Genomic DNA, 21,069 nt, shown 5'->3' on the forward strand with positions numbered 1-21,069 from the left:
CATGTACAGTATATACAAGCAGATGTATGTTATGGTATATTCATTGTGGGTAACTGGCTGTGAGGTCCTCAGGAAAGATTTGGGAAGCATTGGTCAAAAGGGGAGGCTGTCAGCGGGGGTCGGGGGAAGAGTTTTCTTCTCCATATGGTTAGGTGTTGTCTAGTTAGATGAGAATTTGTTTTGTTTTGTTAGGATTGCAGGGTTTTCAGTCTTTCCATAATCATCAGATGTACGAGAACAAGGCTTATATTTACAGCTAATTGTAGATCCCTGAAGACCTTTAGGTAGTAGAAAGTCACTGTCAACAGTGGAAAGATTAAGGGTTTGTTTGTTTTTGGGGTTTTTTTTTAACTTTGTCCCTGAACATTTTATTGGAAAATATTATAAACAATTTGAGACATAAAGTTGCACAACAAAGAAACAATGTATGTAAGACATAACAATGCAAATCAGATTGACAAATACAGTATGATGTAACATGACAATTACTCTTTTGCAAAGGTGTGTTTAGTGCACACTAAATCATTGTGTGCATTAACTGCTAATGCGTTCATAGGATAGCATGCATGTGTTAGCGTTTAGTGCGTGTTAATAAGCATAGCGCACCTTTGTAAAAGAGGGGGCAGGTTTTTAGGACATGTTGGGATGTTCCCAGTTTGTCTGCTAACGATAGTTCAAATTTGTGAATTTGTAAAATCTATTGCCAACAAAAGTTAAATTAAGCATAAAGTTATGGAACCAATTATCTGAGCAATTGTGAGGGCTTGCTGATGTTGACTGTTTCAAGATTCTGATGAAAACGTTTTTACATTACATTACATTACATTAGTGATTTCTATTCCGCCTGTGCCTTGCGGTTCTAGGCGGATTACAAATTATAAGAGATCTGGACATTACCGAGAGAATTGCAAAACAAAGATTATTCAGAGAAATTACATAACAGATTATCTAGAGATATTACTTAATAGATTATCTAGGGAAATTGCATAACCGTGATTCATGTACTTTACATGGTGTGGTAGAGGATTCAATTATAAGAATTACATTCAATTATAGGAATTACATTCAATTATGAGAATTATATTTAAGAGAATCAAGTGATAACAGGATGTAGTGGAGAATATCAGTATATGCGGGTTGCAGACGAGAAATTACCTAACAGTGACGTAAGATGTTTGTTTTATTTAGGGAGGTATATCAATGCTGATTTTATAGATTTTTTTTAAAGTGTTTTGACGTTTATTAATTAATTGCTGTTTTAATGTACTCGTATTTGTTATAACAGTCTTCTTAACCTTCCTTTTTTTAAATAATTCCTAGCATATTGTTTGCTTTTTTTGGCTGATGTCACACATTGTGTGGAAGGTTTCAGAGTATTGTTTCAGATCTTTTTCTTGGGCGCTAACCCCCAAGGTAGATCCTAGCATCTGGTAATTATGATATGGTATGTTGGTATTTTGTTTGTTTTTTTGATAGTATAAAAAGTAGATTTGAAATAAGAAAGTGACACTTGGAATAATTGAAATCCTGTGATCCTATATTTACTTACTCCATTTTTTCTTATATTTTAAGCCCAGTTTATTGCTACCAGAAGACACAATGAAGCAGCTGTCGGCTGCAACCATCCGCCTGCTTTCTAGCTCTCAGGTCATCACATCCGTTGTCAGCTTGGTGAAGGAGCTGGTGGAGAACTCTCTTGATGCCAGAGCTACTAGCATTGATGTTAAACTGGTATGTTGTCTGGAATCACTGCAGACCTGAAAAGAATGTGCTGGCCAGCATGTACTGTATAGCAGCAAGATAGCTTCAGTATAAGTTGGTTGTTAGGAGAATTTTATTAAAAAGTGCTTATTAAAAATGTGTACGTTTTACAAAGGCAATCTAGGTGCCCATTTGCCTTTTATAAATTAGGTGACCAGAATCAGCCCCAGTAGCATGCTAATGCTCTTACATAAATTTATATTTGCTCTGAGGCAAGTGCATAGAAACATATATAGTAAATGATGACAGATAAAGATCAGTATGGCCCATCATCTAGTCCGTCCATATATATGATTTCACATGTATACTCTGCATGTCTGTCCCAGCTCCATGAAACATGAATGGATCTCAACAAAGAAAGAAAGGAACCAAATAAGTGCAAAGAAAACTATGCAAACCTCCCCCCAACCCCCCCTCCAAAAAACAAACAAACAAACAACAAAAAAAATAGCCCAGCACAAATAGTTTGAAGAAAAGGGACAAAGCTGAATTTCTAATACATATGCACAGGAGTCTGTACTTTAGCAGTTGATTCCCACTTCCTTTTTTTAATTCTTTATTTATGCATTTTAACTTTTTGACAAACACATAATCAAAAAGAAACACACTGTGCAAATGAAATTGAATGAGTCCAAAACAAGACTTCTTTGGCTCGGTCCAAAACTAGATCACCTACCCACCTCCATCCCACTACCCTCTGGCTCCTCTCTGCAGCTTGAGTTCTCGAGCAAGGTCTTGGGCATCATCATTGATTCCACATTGTCCTTCAATGACCACCTCCAATCCTTGGTAAAAAAATGCTTTTTCAGCCTTCACATGCTGAGGAAAGTTAGATCCTGCTTCCATCAAAAACATTTTACCCTCCTTGTCCAATCCATCATCCTCTCCAGATTGGATTATTGCAACTCTATCTACTTAAGCCTAACTAAGAAAAACCTCCACAGACTCCAACGGATTCAGAATGCCACGGTCAAGCTCATCTTTGCTAAAAGTAAATTTGACCATGTCTCCCCGCTCCTGGCCAAGCTCAACTGGCTTCTGATAATCGTCAGGGTCCACTATAAATGCGCCTGTTTAACTTTCAAAATCCTATATGGTATCCTCCCTCCCTTTATCCCTCTTTCTTGGAATTCCTCAAACCCTAATACCACCAGATCCTTCCACAAATTAAAACTATCCTTCCCCTCGCTAAAAGGCATTTCCCACACAGGAAAGCTAGGGACCACCCTCCACTTCAAAATCACTGAGCTCTGGAACAACCTTACCTCCCCTCTTCGGAACTTGAGCTCTCTCCAAGTTTTCCGCAAACATCTGAAAACCTGGCTTTTCTCAAAAAATGTAAGTCTCCCTCCAACTTAGGAATCAAGGAAACTCTTATATCTTGGCATCCCAAGTCCTCTAAATTTTCTTCACACTTCTACCTCTAACCCTCTGTTGTAGTTCCTTCCTATTTCTCCTACTGTAAACCGCGTCGAGCTCTACGAACGTGGAGATGATGCGGTATACAAACCTAAGGATTAGATTAGATTAGATTAGCCTTGGGAGTACCCACATTCAGAATTTGTAAAATATGTAAAATATGTTTATACCCATGTATTCACTTCTACAATTTTATAATGATAATTTTACACATATAAAGCATGTTGTGCACAAGGAAAATGTTATGTCTGATTTGCTATCTGTATTTGTGGCAGCAGCACATGCTGAAGATAAGAGCAAAGAAAAGTGACAGCCTCCCAGATGTATGCAAGTTCCAGGACCATATTATTTTGAGCATCTTACTTGATGTCGCTCAGTATATTGCATGATTTTGTATACTTTACCCATTGTGAGGGTCATTCTATAAATTTGCATCACCTTTTTAGGTATCTCAAAGCTGTTATGGAATGGGATCTCAACAAAGAAAGAAAGGAACCAAATAAGTGCAAAGAAAACTATACAAACCTCCCCCCAACCCCCCCCCAAAAAAAAAACCAAAAAAAAACAGCCCAGCACAAATAGTTTGAAGAAAAGGGACAAAGCTGAATTTCTAATACATATGCACAGGAGTCCGTACTTTAGCAGTTGATTCCCACTTCCTTTTTTTAATTCTTTATTTATGCATTTTAACTTTTTGACAAACACATAATCAAAAAGAAAAAAATATATATCAAGTTTCAAGTTTATTAGGATTTTATATACCGCCTATCAAGGTTATCTAAGCGGTTTTTACAATCAGGTACTCAAGCATTTTCCCTCTCTGTCCCGGTGGGCTCACAATCTATCTAACGTACCTGGGGCTATGGAGGATTAATACAATACATACAATATATACAATACCAGTTTAACAATCGTTCTCAAGAAAAAAATATGTCACAATATGTTACCAAGAAAAATAATGAAAGATTAGGTTTCTTACCTCTGCTAGAACTTAAAAATAAAACTAACCCCCTCTGCGAGGTCACCCTTGAAGTTCAGTAGGTAGCAAAGCCAGGTGTATCTAATACAAACAGGAAACACAAGAAAAAGAAAGGGGGGTGCGGGGACTCCCCGCTACAAATCAATGCTGCTCATGATAACCAAATATATAATCAACAACCGCCAAAAAAGACCAAGTTAGGATAATAAGAGACTGAAACATTTCACACCTGCAAAACTGAGGAACAGGTCATTAAAGAAGACACAGCCTAAAGAGCAGAAGGGGCACTACCCCAGGACCCTTAAAACCCCATAAGCTTACATAAAAGGACACTCAAGGAAATTTTAGTGAGGCTGGTCAAAGAGAGAAAGCCAATGTACCAGTTACTGGCAGTCGACCTGCGAATTGGACAAAACAGATGGGCGGGAGTTCAGCCTCCAGAGGAGATCTACAAAAAGGAAGATTAGCAGAGGTAAGAAGCCTAATCTTTCATTCTTGTACAATCCCTCTGGAGGGTGAACTAGCAGGACGTATTAAAGCGGTCCCAAATCTCATGGGGGGGGCCCAGTGAGCCCGCCGCCAAAACAAAAGGGCCAAAGGCTGCATCACCCATAGCTACGGTAAAACCTGGAAAATGTATGAAGGGAAAACTACGTGGCCGCCCGACAAATCTTAGGCGAGACCACATGAGTCAGCCATGAGGAAGCCCTTCCTCCGGTAGAGTGAGCCCTCACCCCAAGGGGAGGCTGCTTCCCTGCTGCCACATGGGCTACGGAAATGCCACACATATCCAACACAAGAAGGTAGCCTCGGAAGCAGGCCGACCCCGGTGCGCGGGCCCGCCAGGATAAACAGATGGTCAGACAGACAAAAGTCGTTAGTAGCTTCAAGGCATCTCAAAAGGAGATGCCGCACCTCCAGAGATCATAAAACACGGGTCTTAGACTTGGAACCCGACAGAAAAAAAGTGGGTAGACAAACTACCTGGTTGACGTAGACTGCTGACCCAATGTGCAGAAGAAAAGAAGACACAGTCCTCAAAACAACCGCAGACTCCGTGATGTGGAGAAAAGGATCTCTGCATGACATAGCCCGAAGCTCCGACAGACCCTGAACAGAAGCGACTGTAATGAGAAAAGCGGTCTCTCATAGAAATCCCATCCAAGGGTTCATAGATCAGACTCTTCTCGAGATAGATCACCCAGCTGAGACTGGCCAGCAGTCACCGCTTGGCGAACTGCCAAGGGCCTTCCACCAAAGAGGGAGCTCTGATCAGCCAGTTATCGAGGTACTGATGGACCTGCACACCTAGCGAGTGCAGATGACTGTGGTGAATGATTTGGGTGCCGACACCAATCCAACGGGCAGTGCCGCGAACTGGAAGTGCCTCCCAAGAGCATGAAACCTCAGGAACCTCCGATGATCCGGAAAAAAAACAAAAAAATCGAGATGTGGAGGTACGCTTTCGAGAGGTCCAAGGAAGCCAAAAACTCCCCAGGCACCACTGCTGCCACCACTGAACGCACCAGCCAGAAACGTGTAACTCACAGGAAGGCGTTCACTGCCTTCAGGTCCAGAATTGGTCTGCAATCTTAAGAGTCCTTCATTGGCATGATGAAGTAAATCACGTATCTCTCGGTGCCCCAGTCTCCCTTTGCGAGAGGCTCTATAGCCGCCTGATCCAGCAACCTGCTCACTGTGGCTCGCACCTGGCTGGCCCTGTCCAGAATTCCCACAGGAGGGGACAGGAAGAATTCCAGCTGCCTTCCCTGAGCACAACAAGGACTCGCTGGGCTGAGATTACCATTTGCCATTCTGGATGGAAGGCCGAAAGCCGCCCCCCAAACTGGGGGGGGGGGGCCTGCCAGAGACCTGGCGTCATATTTTTCTCTAGGGAGGGGCAGAAGGCCGGGAGTAGGAAAACTGGAGGGAGTACTGAAACGCTGTCCCGCTGCCGGGGTCCTGTGAACTGGGAAGTGCGCCAGCAGGAATGAAAATCCTGCCATCTCACACCTCTGGTCGGACGAAGTCTAGAGCCAGGGAGCACCTCAGGCTATAGACATGAACACTGGCCAGAAGGTCATCCAAACCCTGGCCAAACAGGAGCGAACCCTTAAAAGGGAACCTGCTCAATGGAGCCTTTAGCTGAATTAGCAACCGATCACTGGTGAATCCAAGTCATTTGCCGAGCGGAGCCTGAAGAAGCGAGAATTCGCAGGAGCCAGTAAGGATGCCTCTCAGTACCGAGCAGCAGCACCAAATCACGCTCCTGCTCGTACCGCTCGGCCAAAGGAACTTGCAACAGCCAGTTAGCAGCAGGGCAGGAACTTAGAAAGTTCGCTTCTGCCCGCTGCACCTCCACCACAGATCGCCAAGATGAGGTACCGTATGAGACTAGGACAGGGAGGGAGGCGGGGGCAGAGCCTGGCCTTAAAAAATGTTCTGGGAGGGGGGCATTGACCTGAATATAAACTAGGACCCACGTTACTCGAGAGGATTCAGAGGAAAGCGACACGTCTGATAAAAGGTATGGAAAACCTTTCATATGCTGAGAGATTGGAGAAACTAGGACTCTTTTCCTTGGAGAAGAGGAGACTTAGAGGGGATATGATAGAGACTTACAAGATCATGAGGGGCATAGAGAGAGTGGAGAGAGACAGATTCTTCAAACTTTCGAAAAATAAAAGAACAAGAGGACATTCGGAAAAGTTGAAAGGGGACAGATTCAAAACGAATGCTAGGAAGTTCTTCTTTACCCAACGTGTGGTGGACACCTGGAATGCGCTTCCAGAGGGCGTAATAGGGCAGAGCACGGTACTGGGATTCAAGAAAGGATTGTACAATTTCCTGCTGGAAAAGGGGATAGAGGGGTATAGATAGAGGATTACTGCACAGGTCCTGGACCTGTTGGGCCGCCGCATGAGCGGACTGCTGGACACTATGGACCTCAGGTCTCACCCAGCAGAGGCATTGCTTATGTTCTTATGACATAAAGATAACTTTGGAAAGTTTATAATCCGAAGATTACATCTCTTAGTCACATTCTCCAACATTTCTACTTTGAAATGAAGGTTTCCACTGTCCTTAACCCAAGTTAAGGCCTGAGGTTCAACAACTTTTAATCTGGTCTCATGTCAATCCATCTTATTTTCCAGGGTTGATACTCTGTTTTTTAAGCCCAAATTTTCAGAAACAACTGTTGTAAAACGTGCTGTAAGATTCTGCATTTGGGTTCCCAGGGAGAGTTGTAGGTTAGATATTGCTTCCTACAAAGTTTCCATATTAAAGACCCTGGGTCTTTGCATGGGTGCAAATTCTATTCCGAGACCCACTGATTGATTCAAAGTACCTGAAACCTCGGCAGAAATCGCTTTCAGCTTAAGGAAATCTTCCAGGATCTACTGCTTCTCACTCTGAGTGCACAGATGTCTGACTCAAAGGCTTCTCTGACTCCCCTCCAGAGTCAACTTCTGAACTTTGGGGAAGGCAAGAGAATGTGCCGGGTTGATTCTTCCTCCAATCTGCCCTCTAACGCCTCCGGAGATAGGGTGGTGCCCTCAATGGAGAGGATCGACGCTTCAGCTGCATGCCTCCCACAGCTAAGGAATTATCCGGACCCTGCGTTCGAGCACCATGCTCAAAAAAGAGATCTATTGGGCCAACATGTACAGTAGGTTCCTCCGAGAATACCCGGAGATTGGATTTCCTCTTAACCATCGAAAAACAGATGGTAAGGGAATAATTTCCACCGGCAGCCCCGCGGCGTCTCAACACAAGCAACCAGCCACTATCTTAGTTTAGCTCCACCTCCTGTTGATTCCCACTTCCCATTAAACTGCAGAAGGGTATCACTTTAAGATCTTGAACTTCTTCTTTTCTGTAGTGTAGGACAGCTCCCTCTTCAGTTTTTCCTTCTGGAAGCAAACTCACTTCATTTGCAGGCTCTTTCTACTGCCCACGTGACAGGGGTAGAGAACATCCAGGCCGACTTTCTCAGCAGATAGACTCTAGATCCCGGTTAGTAGTCTCTGTCCCGGAGTGCGTTTTCCCTCATTGTTAGACTTGGGTAAACCGGACATGGATTTCATGGCCACAGCCAATTCCCTGCTCAGCTCTTCTACAGTAGAGAATGACACGGGGAGCGATCCCCGCAGGGAGCTGCGGCGTGGCTGCGGTTTGGCTGCGGGTTATGGAGACTCCAAAGCCAAATCGCCGCAGACACGGGGACAAAAGTTTTCACCACCCGCAAAAACGGTGAAAAGATTTGTCCCCGCAGGCCAATGTACCCCCTTCTAGGAACCGCTATTTACCTGTGTTTCACCGTGTTCGTGACCGGGTGTTTGATGTCTCCGCCATGTTGTCTGTCTCCTCCAACTCTCGATCCAACTTGCACGTTGCCGCATTGACTCCGCCCCCCAATATACTGGCTCCTCATTTGTCAGATCAACCCTTCCTGCCAATAGAACCCGCCCCCCCCCCCCGACGATCGCCGGCAGGAAGGTGCTCAGCCCTTCATGCCGACAGAACCAGCCCTCCCCAACGATCGCGGCAAGAGGGTACCCATCCCCTCCTGCCTACCCCAACAGCCCCCCCGACGATCGCAGCAGGAGGATATCCAACCCCTCCTGCCAGCTCCCCAACAGCCCCCCTATGATCACTGGTAGGAGGGTGCCCAACCCCTCCTGCTGGCCCCCCCAACGGCCCCTTATATCGCCAATAGGAGGGTGCCCAACCCCTCCTGCCGGACCCTCCCCCAACAAACCCCGCCATCCCGAAACACCACCCTTAGTCTTACTTTCCAAGTTGGACCGGACAGCTCCTCGCTCGTCTGGCCAGCAGGCCTGCCTCCGTCCAAATGAGGCGGGCCCGCCCCTCCCCTCCCCTGCCTAACCCACAGGATCCTAGGGCCTGATTGGCCCAAGCACCTAAGGCCCCTCCTATAGCGGGAGTGGCTTTAGGTGCCTAGACCAATCAGGCCCTAGGATCCTGTGGGTTGGGCAGGGTAGGGGCGGGCCCGCCTCATTTGGACGGAGGCAAGCCTGCTGGCCATACGTGTGAGGAGCCGTCCGGTCCAACTTGGAAAGTAAGACTAAGGGGGTTCCGGGGTGGGAGGGTTCGTTGGGGGGGGTCCAGCAGGAGGGGTTGGGTACCCTCCTGCCGGCGATCTTAGGGGAGGCCATTGGGAGGACCGGCAGGAGGGGTTGGGTACCCTTCTGCTGCGATTGTCGGGAGGGCCGTTGGGGGGGTCTACAGGAGGGGTTGGGTGCCCTCCTGCCGTGATCGCTGGGGGGAGGGGAGACTTGCAGCCGTAGCCACGGTCACTATGCTAATCACGGCAGGGAGATCTTTGCCGCGATTAGGTACAGCGGCCGCGTCTACTTACCATATAGGCTAACATTGTAAGCATTAAAAGTACATGTCGTGTTTGTTTTTGTTTAGTTATTAACTAATATTTAACTAAGTTTTAAAGTTTTAAAGAATGTTTCCTTTATACGTAAATAAAGAAAAGTATATAAAATCGTACCCGTTTGAGGCTTTTATGTATGCAGCGGTGACGGTGACGGGGCGGTGAATGGGGTTGCAGTGGCGGTGACGGGGCGGTGAATGGGGTGGCAGTGGCGGTGACGGGGCGGTGAAGGGAATGGCGGTGACGGGGCGGTGCAGAGGATGGTGAGACGGGGACGGGGCGGTGACGGGGACCAATTTTTTCACCGTGTCATTCTCTATTCTACAGTCAAAGAGCTGAGCGGAGAATTGCAGGGCTAGATGCCCTAGTTCAGCCCTGGCCCACAGAACAGCTCCTCTATGTTTCTGCTTTGGGCCATGGTGGGTTGGAACATCCACAGGATAACAAGTCATAGGAGTAGACCAAGATTACATTAGACCAGTGGGTTGTAGATATTAGAGAAGTTTATAAGTTAGAATTCTCCCCTCAAATCAATGATTTTTTTTGTGGAATTCCTAAGCAAATCTTTACAAAAGAAAAGCAGAGTGCTTTCCACTCAGCAAATCTTTACAAATTTAGAAGTGGTTCTTCCAGTTCCTCCTTGCGAATAGAGCATATGATGTTATTTCATTTATTTTATGGTTCCAAAGAAAGGGGGTTCAAGCAGGTAAACAAGTCTCTGCAAGTTGAACATTTCTGCAAGGAAACCTTGCACTCAGTAATGGCAGCTGTTCATCCAGGATAATTTTTCACATCACTAGATCTTGAGGAAGCTTATTTTCATAATTTCCATTTGACCTCCTCATCAGATCTTCTTAAGGTTTGCAGTCCTGTAAAGTCACTTTCTAATTTGGGCAATGCCGTTTGGTATCTCTTTGGCTCCCAGAACTTTCTTCAAAACCATGATAGTCATAGTAGCCTTCCTAAGGAAGGAAATAAGGAATCAGAGTTTATCCCTGTCTAGAAGACTGGCTGATCACAGCCTTGTTCTTCCAAGAAAGTTTACGTGTCACCTCTTGAGTGATAAATCACTAGAATGGGTAATTGGTATTTCCAAGAGCCAGTTGCAACTGTTGCAAAGTCTGGAGTATTTGGGTGTTTGATAACACTGCAAGGCAGAGAATTTCTGCTGGACCACAGGAAGGACAAAATTCAGATGTAGATATCTCTTGCTGCAGGTTGAATCCTTGTACTTGGGATTAGGTCCAAATCCTGGAATCCATGGTCGCAGTTCTTGATATGGTTCCCTGGGCCAGTCTTGCTGATCCCCCAGTCTCAGGATTACAGTTTTTGTCTTTTCTGGACCCCACAGACAAAGATCAGCAAGTCATGGTGGCTTCAGTCAAGCAGTCTTCTTAAGGAACTCTGTTGGTGACCACACAATTGATAGTGGTGGTGGTGACAAATGCAATCCTGGTAGGATTGGGAGCTTATTGTTTCTTTCACAATGGTCAGGGTCTTTGGACCAAAATGGAAACTTTCGGTTCAATAAATTGTCTGGAAGGCAGAGCTGTCTGATGAGCTCTAATAGTCTTCCAACACATTCTTATTGTACAGTGTCACAGAAATACTTGAAGAGCACAGATTTCTGTAGAGGCTCGCCTATTAATTCAGTGGACGGAAAGCACTAATGGCTTCTGTGGCTCACATTTCAGGATCTTTGAATATTCAAGCACATTTTCTGAGAAGGAACTCACTATATCCAGGGGAATGGGTGTTGTTCACAAATGTCTTATAACTGTTTACAAAGAAATGGGGGAACACTATCTCTAAAACTAATGGTCTTCTGTCACAATGCAAAAGTTCCCCAGTTCTTCAGCAGCAGAAGAGTTTAGTTTGGAAGGGATAGATGCATTGTTCCAACTGTAACCAGAGAGAAAATTACTCTACATCTTCAGAGCAGATGGTATCTCTACATCTTCAGAGCAGACAATATCAACCCTTTATTTTTGTATTTAGAACTTTTATAACCTGCAACATCTGTGGTTCTTTGAGGTTTACAACAGTACACATAGAAATAAAAATAATCTAAATCAAAGCAATAACATTGTTAGCTGAATTAACAATAAAATCCCCCCTAAACTCTGCCAAAGTCCCACAGAAAATAAATTTAGCTAAAAGCTCTCACAAACAGTAAAAATGAGTAATATTTCTCAACTTCACTAGCAAACGGGGGTGATGTCAGTGCTCTGCCTCCATCTTCTTACTAGGGGGCATAACCAAATTGTCTGGGGCCTGGTCTAGCAGGATTTAAGCAAAAAATTAGCAGGTAAATCCAAATTTCACCCAGGGCTCCTACAATAATCCTCATTAGCATACAAATTCCATTGCACGGTTTATATGTATGCATCTACTATGAGGATAATTTTGTAAATACACTTCTGAATATAGATGGTAATATGTGTAAAATATACTACCCCACATGTGAAAGTATAGATGATGACCAGAACACACATACGTTTACATGACCCAGATTAGTTGTGTTCTGGAGCCAAGTATGAGCCGAGTTGTGTTTTACATGTCTGTTATATAAAACATGTGCAAATATTTATACCTGTCCCCAAGCAGGTTTAAATATCTGCAGCTTCCCTTTAGCTAGTTTTATGAGCATTTGTGCTGTATTACACTTAGACCCCCCTTTTATAATTTCAGTCTTGGTATCCTGGCTATAAAATTACTCTTTAAATGTGTAAATGCATACATTGCAGCTCTGCTCAAATTATATTCTGGGAATAAGTATGCATGATTTGCATGCAAATACACATGCTTTTCTTATACGTACATGCCTGTGTATAACCCTGCAGATTTATAAGCCATTTTCCATGTGCAAAACTACTTCACATGTGTAAAATATAAGATTACCTCCAAAAAGACTAAAGTGATGTAATACATAAATATTCAAATGCAGTTATAAAACTAATACATTTAAATGCAATAAAACATGTAGCAACAAATATCCACTAAGCAGCTCATGTACCTATGAACTTGAAAGGTGGGGCTTTAATAAAATTGCCCACTTTCAACTGTCTGGTGCTTGTTACTCTAATAGATTTTTGTTTCAGGAAAACTATGGATTTGATAAGATAGAAGTGCGAGACAATGGTGATGGAATCAAAGCTGCAGATGTGCCTGTCATGGCAGTAAAGCACTATACTTCTAAAATTAATAGCCATGAAGACCTCCAGAGCCTCCAGACATATGGTTTCCGAGGTGAAGCCTTAGGTTCTATCTGCTGCATAGCAGAGGTAAGCTGGTGCTGTTCAGCTAAATGATAGTTCCATTTTTCTTCTATTGATGTGTATGTATGTATGTATGTGAGAGTGTAAATAATAATTTCTTTTCTGCTGAAATTTGCTGTACTGCTTCATTCCAGGCCTTCCTTGCTGAATATACTCCTAAATACCTGTAACAGAATTGCACAATTACTATTGCCTTCTCTTAGTACTGTAATATTTTATATAACTTTATCACACACACACCACATCGTGAACCGAAAAAAATTGTATCTTCCAAGGAACTGAGCTGATTCATATGAAATTTACTTTGTCGTGGCCTGAATGAAGTTGATGTAAAATGTCAATATTTCCCACCACACCACAACACTACCTTGTGAAAATGAATTATGAACCAAATAAAAACACATCAAAAAGTTAAATGGCATATCTTGCAAAAAAAAAAAAAAAAAATGTAAAGTCAAAAAGTAATGTTTCATTTAAGCAGATGTTTGAAGTGCACTCCCTTTGCATGAAGGCATGTGCTCAGGCTTGGCCGCCCCTGATGTATAGACTTGTCAGAGATTCTCTGCTTCAGCTCAGCCCAAACAGAGATGAGTCGCTGTTTAAGGTCTTTGACATCAGATATCACTGTCTGGTAGGCACGTTCCTCTATCAGCCCCCAGATCCAGTAGTCATCTGGGTCTAGGTCTGGTGAATTCGCAGGCCAGAGGTCTGGACCAATGAAGTCCGGGGTCTCCTGATGTAGCAGTTCTACGGTGTCCTTTGCCCGATGTGCTGGGACATTGTCTTATTGGAAGGTAGTCTCCTGACTTGTAATGGATCACTGGCAACAGCTTCTGTGTCAAGAGGACGTCCCGGTAGTAAGCACCATTAATCTTAACCCTAGGATCGATGAAGAACATATATGAGAATCTGAGTTTCAAGATTGCAACTGAGACTGTGACAGATTGGCTGAAGGTTGGGCGGTTTGGCTTTAACCTCACGCTTCACTGTTGTTGAAGGCACATACATGCGATCATTCTGTTATTCGGCAGACCTACTGTAATTATCTTTTCATCTGTGAACCAGAAGAGGCCGACGCTGTGCTCCAGGCACTTGATCAAAAGCTGCACGATGCTTTTTAAGGCACTTTAATTTCATATTGTCATGAATTCTCCTAACCACAGTTGTTTGGCTTATTCCTGGTTCTCTTGCTATTTGGCGAGTTGTTTGGTGTGTTCGTGGCACATCCTCCTGGCTTAGTTCAAGATCGTGTACATCAATGTGCTCTTGTATGCGAATCGAGCACAGTCATCCTCTGCCTGGCTTATGAGCCACAGTACCTGTTGCTCGGATCTTGCATAGCAGCACATCAAGACCATTTTTGTGCCAACCCTTCTGTGGGAACTCTTTCAACAGTCATCGACTGCTGTAACCTTTTAGCAGTACCAAGTTCTTTATCAGAATTTGGTTTTCTGAAGTGAAAACCATTTTGATACAGAGACTGTTTGCAAACTATCATCTGCTTCTGTGCTTATCCCAAAGCAACAATTCATTTTCACAAAGTAGTGTTATGCGGTGGGGAAATATTTACATTTTACATCAACTTCATTCAGGAAACAACACGATGATGCGGTATATAAACTTAAGGTTTAGATTAGATTAGATTAGATTAAATTTCATAAGAATCAGCTGAGTTCTGTTGAAGATATGACAAAAAACAACAGGCAGGCAGACAGCTCTTAAAACAGATTTCTACCCAAACTGAGCAAGCTAGTACACCGCCCTATTATTCTTCTCTTAGAAGACTTGAACATAATCTCTGTAAGGCCCAGAGAATAAGTTCTGATATAAAAGGAGTTAACAGGAGGTGTGGCCTAGGGAGCTGAGCATAGGAAAGCCGAGTAGAATTGCAAAGAGGTAGCTTAAGTAGTCTGGGGGGTAGGCTAGTGAGCCATAGAGAGAAGGACCCAGGCCCATAAGCTACTCTAACTACTACATCTATGGTAGTGAGTCCACCAAAACCCTATTGTACTGCCATATAACATAATATAAATCTTTATTTATATACCATGAAAGCCTTTTGGTTCTAGGCTGTTTACAGGAAAAAGGTTGAAGAGACTCGGTGAACTACAGAAATTGAGAGAATATTAAAACTGTATAGAACACATAGAGGGATGTTAAGCGGGGCTTTATAAGGAGGGTGATAAATAATAAATAAGAATGATCATAATCTTAGAGCAACAACTTGGAATAGAGAGTCAATTTAAACTGGGCTATCCTGTTTGGAGAAGAGGAACGTTTTTAGGAGCTTTCTGAAGTACATGTAAGAGGTTGAAGATCGGACCAGTTGGCTCCATTCAGGGTCTTTGGTTGCTGTTTGGTAGGGTAGGAATCTAATGATGAATCTCTTATGGGTATGACCTTTAATTGAGGGGAAGGCAAAGAATGATTGAGGCTAGAGTGGATCATCTGGGTCTGGAAAATAAGAACTGACTGGTGAGATAGTTGGGTTATATACGTATAGAGCTTTATAGAAGACAACTGAGTTTAAAGAGTACTCGGTTCTCAATTTTCAGCCAATGAAGTTTATGGTAGAAAGGTGTTATATGATCTAATTTTTTCAAGTTGAATATGAGCCTTACAGCGGTGTTTTGAATAATGCTTAGTTTCTGGAAGTGTTTGCATAGTCCTGCTAAGTAGATGATGTTTAGGACTAGTGATTGGACTAGGAGTTTGAAAATCACCTGGTCAAAGTATTTTCTGATGGATCTGAGTTTCCAGAGTGTACAGAATCTTGCGTGTGACATGGTTAATTTGGGCAGACATGGACAGTTGTCTATCTGGATGCATGCCCAGGATTCTGATTGTGGGTGAAATGGGAAAGATGGTTCCCCTAGGATTATGGAGTTTATTGAACAGTTAGAGGCTGTGGCTAGAAAGAATTTTGTTTCCTCAGTGTTCAGTTTTAATTTGAAGTGGGACATCCAATTTTCTATTTTAGAGAGGATGGGTGTCGGGCGTGTGACAGGGAGGCTGATTGTAATATCATCAGCATAACTGTAATGGGAGACGTTTAGATAACCGAGTTCATCTCCTAGAGAAGCAAGGTAAACATTGAAGAGCAAGGGTGAAAATAGTGAGCCCTATGGGACGCCACAGTCGCAATTCCATGTCGTAGATAGTGTGTCCCCAATCTTGACTTGGTAGCTGTGAGATTTCAGGAAACCTTTGAACCAGTTCAGTATATTTCCAGATAGTTCGTAGGCATCTAGGCAGGATAGCAGCAGGTCGTGATTCACAAGGTTGAAAGCTCTGCTGAGGTCCAGTTGGAGAACGAGCATGTTTAGACTCTTGCTTAGTAGGTTATATAGATCAGTGATAAGAAATGCAATAACCGTCTCAGTACTGAATGATCGTCTGAAGCCTAATTGGGAGTCGGAGTAATTGTAAGTGTTCCAAATGATTCATTTGTACTACTCATAAGAACATAAGAACATAAGAAATGCCTCCGCTGGGTCAGACCTGAGGTCCATCGCGCCCAGCAGTCCGCTCACACGGCGGCCCAACAGGTCCAGGACCTGTGTAGTAAATTTCTATCTATACCCCTCTATCCCCTTTTCCAGCAGGAATTTGTCCAATCCTTTCTTAAACCCCAGTGCCGTACTCTGCCCTATAACGTCCTCTGGAATTGCATTCCAGGTGTCCACCACACGTTGTGTAAAGAAGAACTTCCTAGCATTTGTTTTGAATTTGTCCCCTTTCAACTTTTCCGAATGTCCTCTTGTTTTTTTATTTTCTGAAAGTTTGAAGAATCTGTCCCTCTCTACTCTCTCTATGCCCTTCATGATCTTGTAAGTCTCTATCATATCCCCTCTTAATCTTCTCTTTTCCAGGGAAAAGAGTCCCAGTTTTTCCAATCTCTCAGCGTATGAAAGGCTTTCCATCCCCTTAATCAGTCGTGTCGCTCTCCTCTGAACTCTCTCGAGTAACGCCATATCCTTCTTAAGGTACGGTGACCAATACTGGACGCAGTACTCAAGATGTGGACGCACCATTGCCCGATACAGCGGCAGGATAACTTCTTTCGTTCTGGTTGTAATACCCTTCTTGATTATACCTAGCATTCTATTCGCTCTCTTAGCGGCAGCTGCGCACTGTGCCGTCGGCTTCATTTTCATGTCCCTCCATCAGTTTTATGAAAAGAGGGATTAGTGCAATAGGTCTGTAATTGTTAGGCTAAGAAATAGTATTATTTTTGTATTTTATGATGGGTCTGATAATGATGCGTCCTCTTTTAGCTGGGACTTTTCCTTTGTTTATTGTGTCTGTTAGCCAGAAGTATAGATCTGCCAGGAACTTATCTGAGGCTTTAGACATTAGAGCAGGTGGGCAGGGGTGAATGTGAGAGTATGCTTGGGTGTATATTTTTAATAGGAAGTTAAATTGAGACCATGTTGGATTGGTGAAGGAACTCCAGATCATGTCGGCACAGGGTGCGGGAATTCATGAATTCAGTATGTTAGTGAGGTTGATGGAATGGTTTGTGTTGAGGGAGGCGCTTGTGATTTGTATTTTGGATTGAAAATGGTAGGCGAGGGCGTTAGCGGGAGGAGGGAGGGATGTCGTGGAAGGGGCTGGTTAGAAGTATGACATCGGTCAGGTTGTTAACTAGTCTGAATAGTTCCTTTGAGTCAAGGTTGTGCTGGTTTATTTGAGAGGAGTAATATTTTTTTGCGTTTCTCGTTCAGTTGGAATTTATATTCTCTGGATTTCTCTTACCATTTCAGTTTAGTGTCTTATCCTTTTCTCTTGATCCAGGCACATTCCAAGCATCTTACTTGACGTTTGAGTATATATAGCTCTTTGTCAAACCATTTGTTTGATTTCCTCTGGCATTTGAGCTTGAGCCATTTGGGTTCAAGGTGATTTAAAGTGATTTCATTGAAAGAATCCCAGTTGGAGTAGAAGTCATCTGATGGATGGTCAGCGAATTTGGTGTCATAGCTGGTTCAGAAGGTGGCCTCATCAATTGGTCCTCTGGTTAGGATTGTGGTAGGCGGTAAGATTTTGTTGATTTTGGATTTAAGCCTATTAAGCTTAAATTTGAATATGTAATGGTCTGTCAAGAGTGACTGTTGCCAATTGCCTTCTGAGGAGGATATAGAGGGTTGAAAAGGGTATTTGGAAGAAGTGGCAACAAGGTCTAGATCAGGGGTTCCAAAAAGGTTGATCGCAAGGGCAATGCGAGTCGATCGCGGGGCCCATCTCAGGCTCTGCGATAGACTCATGTTGCCTTTGCGTTTTCCCTGCTTCCCCGACACCGCAAAAGCCAGGTAAGTGCATCCACTGCACAAGCGCTGGGTCCACAAGCCTTCCCCCCCACACATCAATTCTGATGTCGGAGAGGAAGTTCTGGGCTAGCCAAACACTGCCTGGCTGGCCCGGAACTTCCTCTCCGACATGAGAATTGACATCGGGAGGGGGGGAAGGCTCGTTGGCCCAGCGCACGGTTGGGAGTGAAGCACAGGTTGGGAGTGAAGTCATGGGAAGGAATAAAGGGGACTATGAAGGGATGAAGTGAATTGAAAGGGTTAATAGCTGGGACAGAGACTGTTGCTTTGAAGAGCCAGAAGTGTCTGAAAGTTCTAAAGGGAAGAGTGACAGACTGATGGAGACAGAAACTTGGAGTGGAGCTGTGGTACTGGAGAAGAAATAGATTGTAAGGGTGACAGGAACTCAGAGAGGGAGCATGCGCTGTAATGGGTGAAGGGAACTGAGAGAAAAATACATAATTTGGGAAATAAGAGTAAGAGCAGACAGGAGGAAGTGTTTTCTGGGGCATTTGACAATGGTAGAGGTGGCTTGGGGGAGGGGGCAGGGAGAGAGAAAGAAAGAAAGAAAGAAAGCAAGAGGGCAAGGAGAGAGACAGAAAGAAAAAAAGAAAGGGGGCAGGGAGAGAGAGAAAGGGGAGGGGTATGGAGAGAGAGAAAGAAAAAGTTGGGGAAGGGAATGGAGTGTGGCAGGGGGCAGGCAGGGAAAGAGGAAGAAAAAGTTGGACTCATGGAGGGACAAAGAGGAATGGTTGGTTGAGGAATGGAATGAGGTCTGGAGGAAAGTAAGTATGCAGGAGGCAGAAAGAAGGGAAGAACTATTGGATGCACAGTCAGAAGGAAGTGTAACCAGAGACTCTTGAAATCACCAGACAACAAAGGTAGGAAAAATGATTTCATTTTCAATTTAGTGATCAAAATGTGTCCAAGGGAACTGAGAGAAAAATGCATAATTTGGGAAATAAGAGTAAGAGCAGACAGGAGGAAGTGTTTGCTGGGGCATTTGACAATGGTAGAGGTGGCTTGGGGGAGGGAGGCAGGGAGAGAGAAAGAAAGAAAGAAAGCAAGAGGGCAAGGAGAGAGACAGAAAGAAAAAAAGAAAGGGGGCAGGGAGAGAGAGAAAGGGGAGGGGTATGGAGAGAGAGAAAGAAAGGGGAGGGGGCAGGGAGAGAGGAAGAAAAAGTTGGGGAAGGGAATGGAGTGTGGCAGGGGGCAGGCAGGGAAAGAGGAAGAAAAAGTTGGACTCATGGAGGGGCAAAGAGGAATGGTTGGTTGAGGAATGGAATGAGGTCTGGAGGAAAGTAATATGCAGGAGGCAGAAAGAAGGGAAGAACTATTGGATGCACAGTCAGAAGGAAGTGTAACCAGAGACTCTTGAAATCACCAGACAACAAAGGTAGGAAAAATGATTTCATTTTCAATTTAGTGATCAAAATGTGTCCATTTTGAGAATTTATATCTGCTGTCTATATTTTGCACTTTGGCCTCCTTTTTCTAAACTGCAATAGCGGTTTTCAGCGCAGGGAGCCTATGAGCGTCGGGAGCAGTGCGAGGCATTCAGTGCAGCTCCCTGTGCTAAAAACTGCTATTGTGGTTTAGTAAAAGGGGAGGGGGTATATTTGTCTATTTTTGTATAGTTGTTACTGAGGTGACATTGCATATTTTAAAGTCATCTGCCTTGATCTCTTTGGGAAAAAAAACCCTGAATATAAATTATAATTAACATTTTCTCTGTGTACAGTGTGCGTTGTGTTTTTAAAAATTTTATTGTTGGTAGATCATTTTGACTTGGTCATTTTAAAAGTAGCTCGCAAGCCAAAAAAGTGTTGGCACCCCTGGTCTAGATGGTGGCCTTTTACGTACATGGAACTGAAGGGTAGTCAGAAGTAATCTAAGATTTTCAGAAAGGTGAGTAGATTGGTGACCAAAGTTGTTTTTCAATTCTAGGTGGAGGTTTAAATCTCCTAGTATGCAATTAGGAGACGCAAAGTAGTTTTTAAACACGAAGTTGTGGAAAATGTCATTTATGTTGTTCCAGTATTGGGGGGGTCACATAAAAGAGAATGCAAGTGAAAGAAGTTTTTAGAGTAGAAATAGACAGCTGACATGCTAGAATTTCAATGTTTTTGTGTTGTTCGAACTCCAGTAGATTGATCTGCAGAAAGTCTTTCAAAAAGCCTTCGACAAGGTACCTCACGAACGGCTACTTAAAAAGCTGTGGAACCACGGGGTGCAAGGGGATATCTACCGATGGATCAAACACTGGTTGGCAGGCAGGAAACAGAGGGTTGGAGTAAAGGGCCAGTACTTAGACTGGCAATGGGTCACGAGTGGAGTTCCACAGGGGTCGGTGCTGGGACCTCTACTGTTCAATATATTTATTAATGATCTGGAGATGGGGACAAAATGTAAGGTTATCAAATTTGCTGATGACACCAAACTCTGCAGCAGGGTTAGAAACACGGAAGACTGTGAAGACCTGCAAAGGGACCTAACGAGACTGAAAGACTGGGCAAAAAAGTGGCAAATGAGTTTTAACGTAGAGAAATGCAAGGTCATGCATATAGGGAAAAAGAACCCGATGTTCAGCTACAAAATGGGGGGAACACTGCTAGGAGTGAGTAACCTTGAAAGGGACCTGGGGATGATGGTCGACACATCACTGAAACCATCGGCGCAGTGTGCGACAGCCTCAAAGAAAGCAAACAGAATGTTGGGCATCATCAAAAAGGGTATCACAACCAGGACGAAGGAAGTCATCATGCTGCTGTATCGCGCAATGGTGCGCCTGCACCTGGAGTACTGTGTTCAGTACTGGTCGCCGTACCTCAAGAAGGACATGGTGGTACTCGAGGGAGTGCAGAGGAGGGCGATTAAACTGATAAAAGGTATGGAAAATTTTTCATACGCTGACAG

The 21,069-nt window shown here is 43.8% G+C and overlaps 1 protein-coding gene across 2 annotated transcripts in view; it reads left to right on the plus strand.

Annotated features, from left to right (window-relative positions):
* Positions 1 to 21,069, plus strand: part of PMS1 (PMS1 homolog 1, mismatch repair system component) — a 131,234-nt gene that overhangs the window by 338 nt on the left and 109,827 nt on the right. For both annotated transcript variants that reach the window (XM_033946607.1, XM_033946608.1), the window contains exons 2-3: positions 1,573 to 1,731; positions 12,668 to 12,850. In XM_033946607.1, the coding sequence (XP_033802498.1) occupies positions 1,600 to 1,731; positions 12,668 to 12,850 (315 nt within the window). In that variant the 5' untranslated portion in view covers positions 1,573 to 1,599. The remainder of the gene's footprint in view (positions 1 to 1,572; positions 1,732 to 12,667; positions 12,851 to 21,069) is intronic.

Source organism: Geotrypetes seraphini, chromosome 5, assembly GCF_902459505.1.
Source record: "Geotrypetes seraphini chromosome 5, aGeoSer1.1, whole genome shotgun sequence".
In the NCBI taxonomy this organism is placed as follows: domain Eukaryota; kingdom Metazoa; phylum Chordata; class Amphibia; order Gymnophiona; family Dermophiidae; genus Geotrypetes; species Geotrypetes seraphini.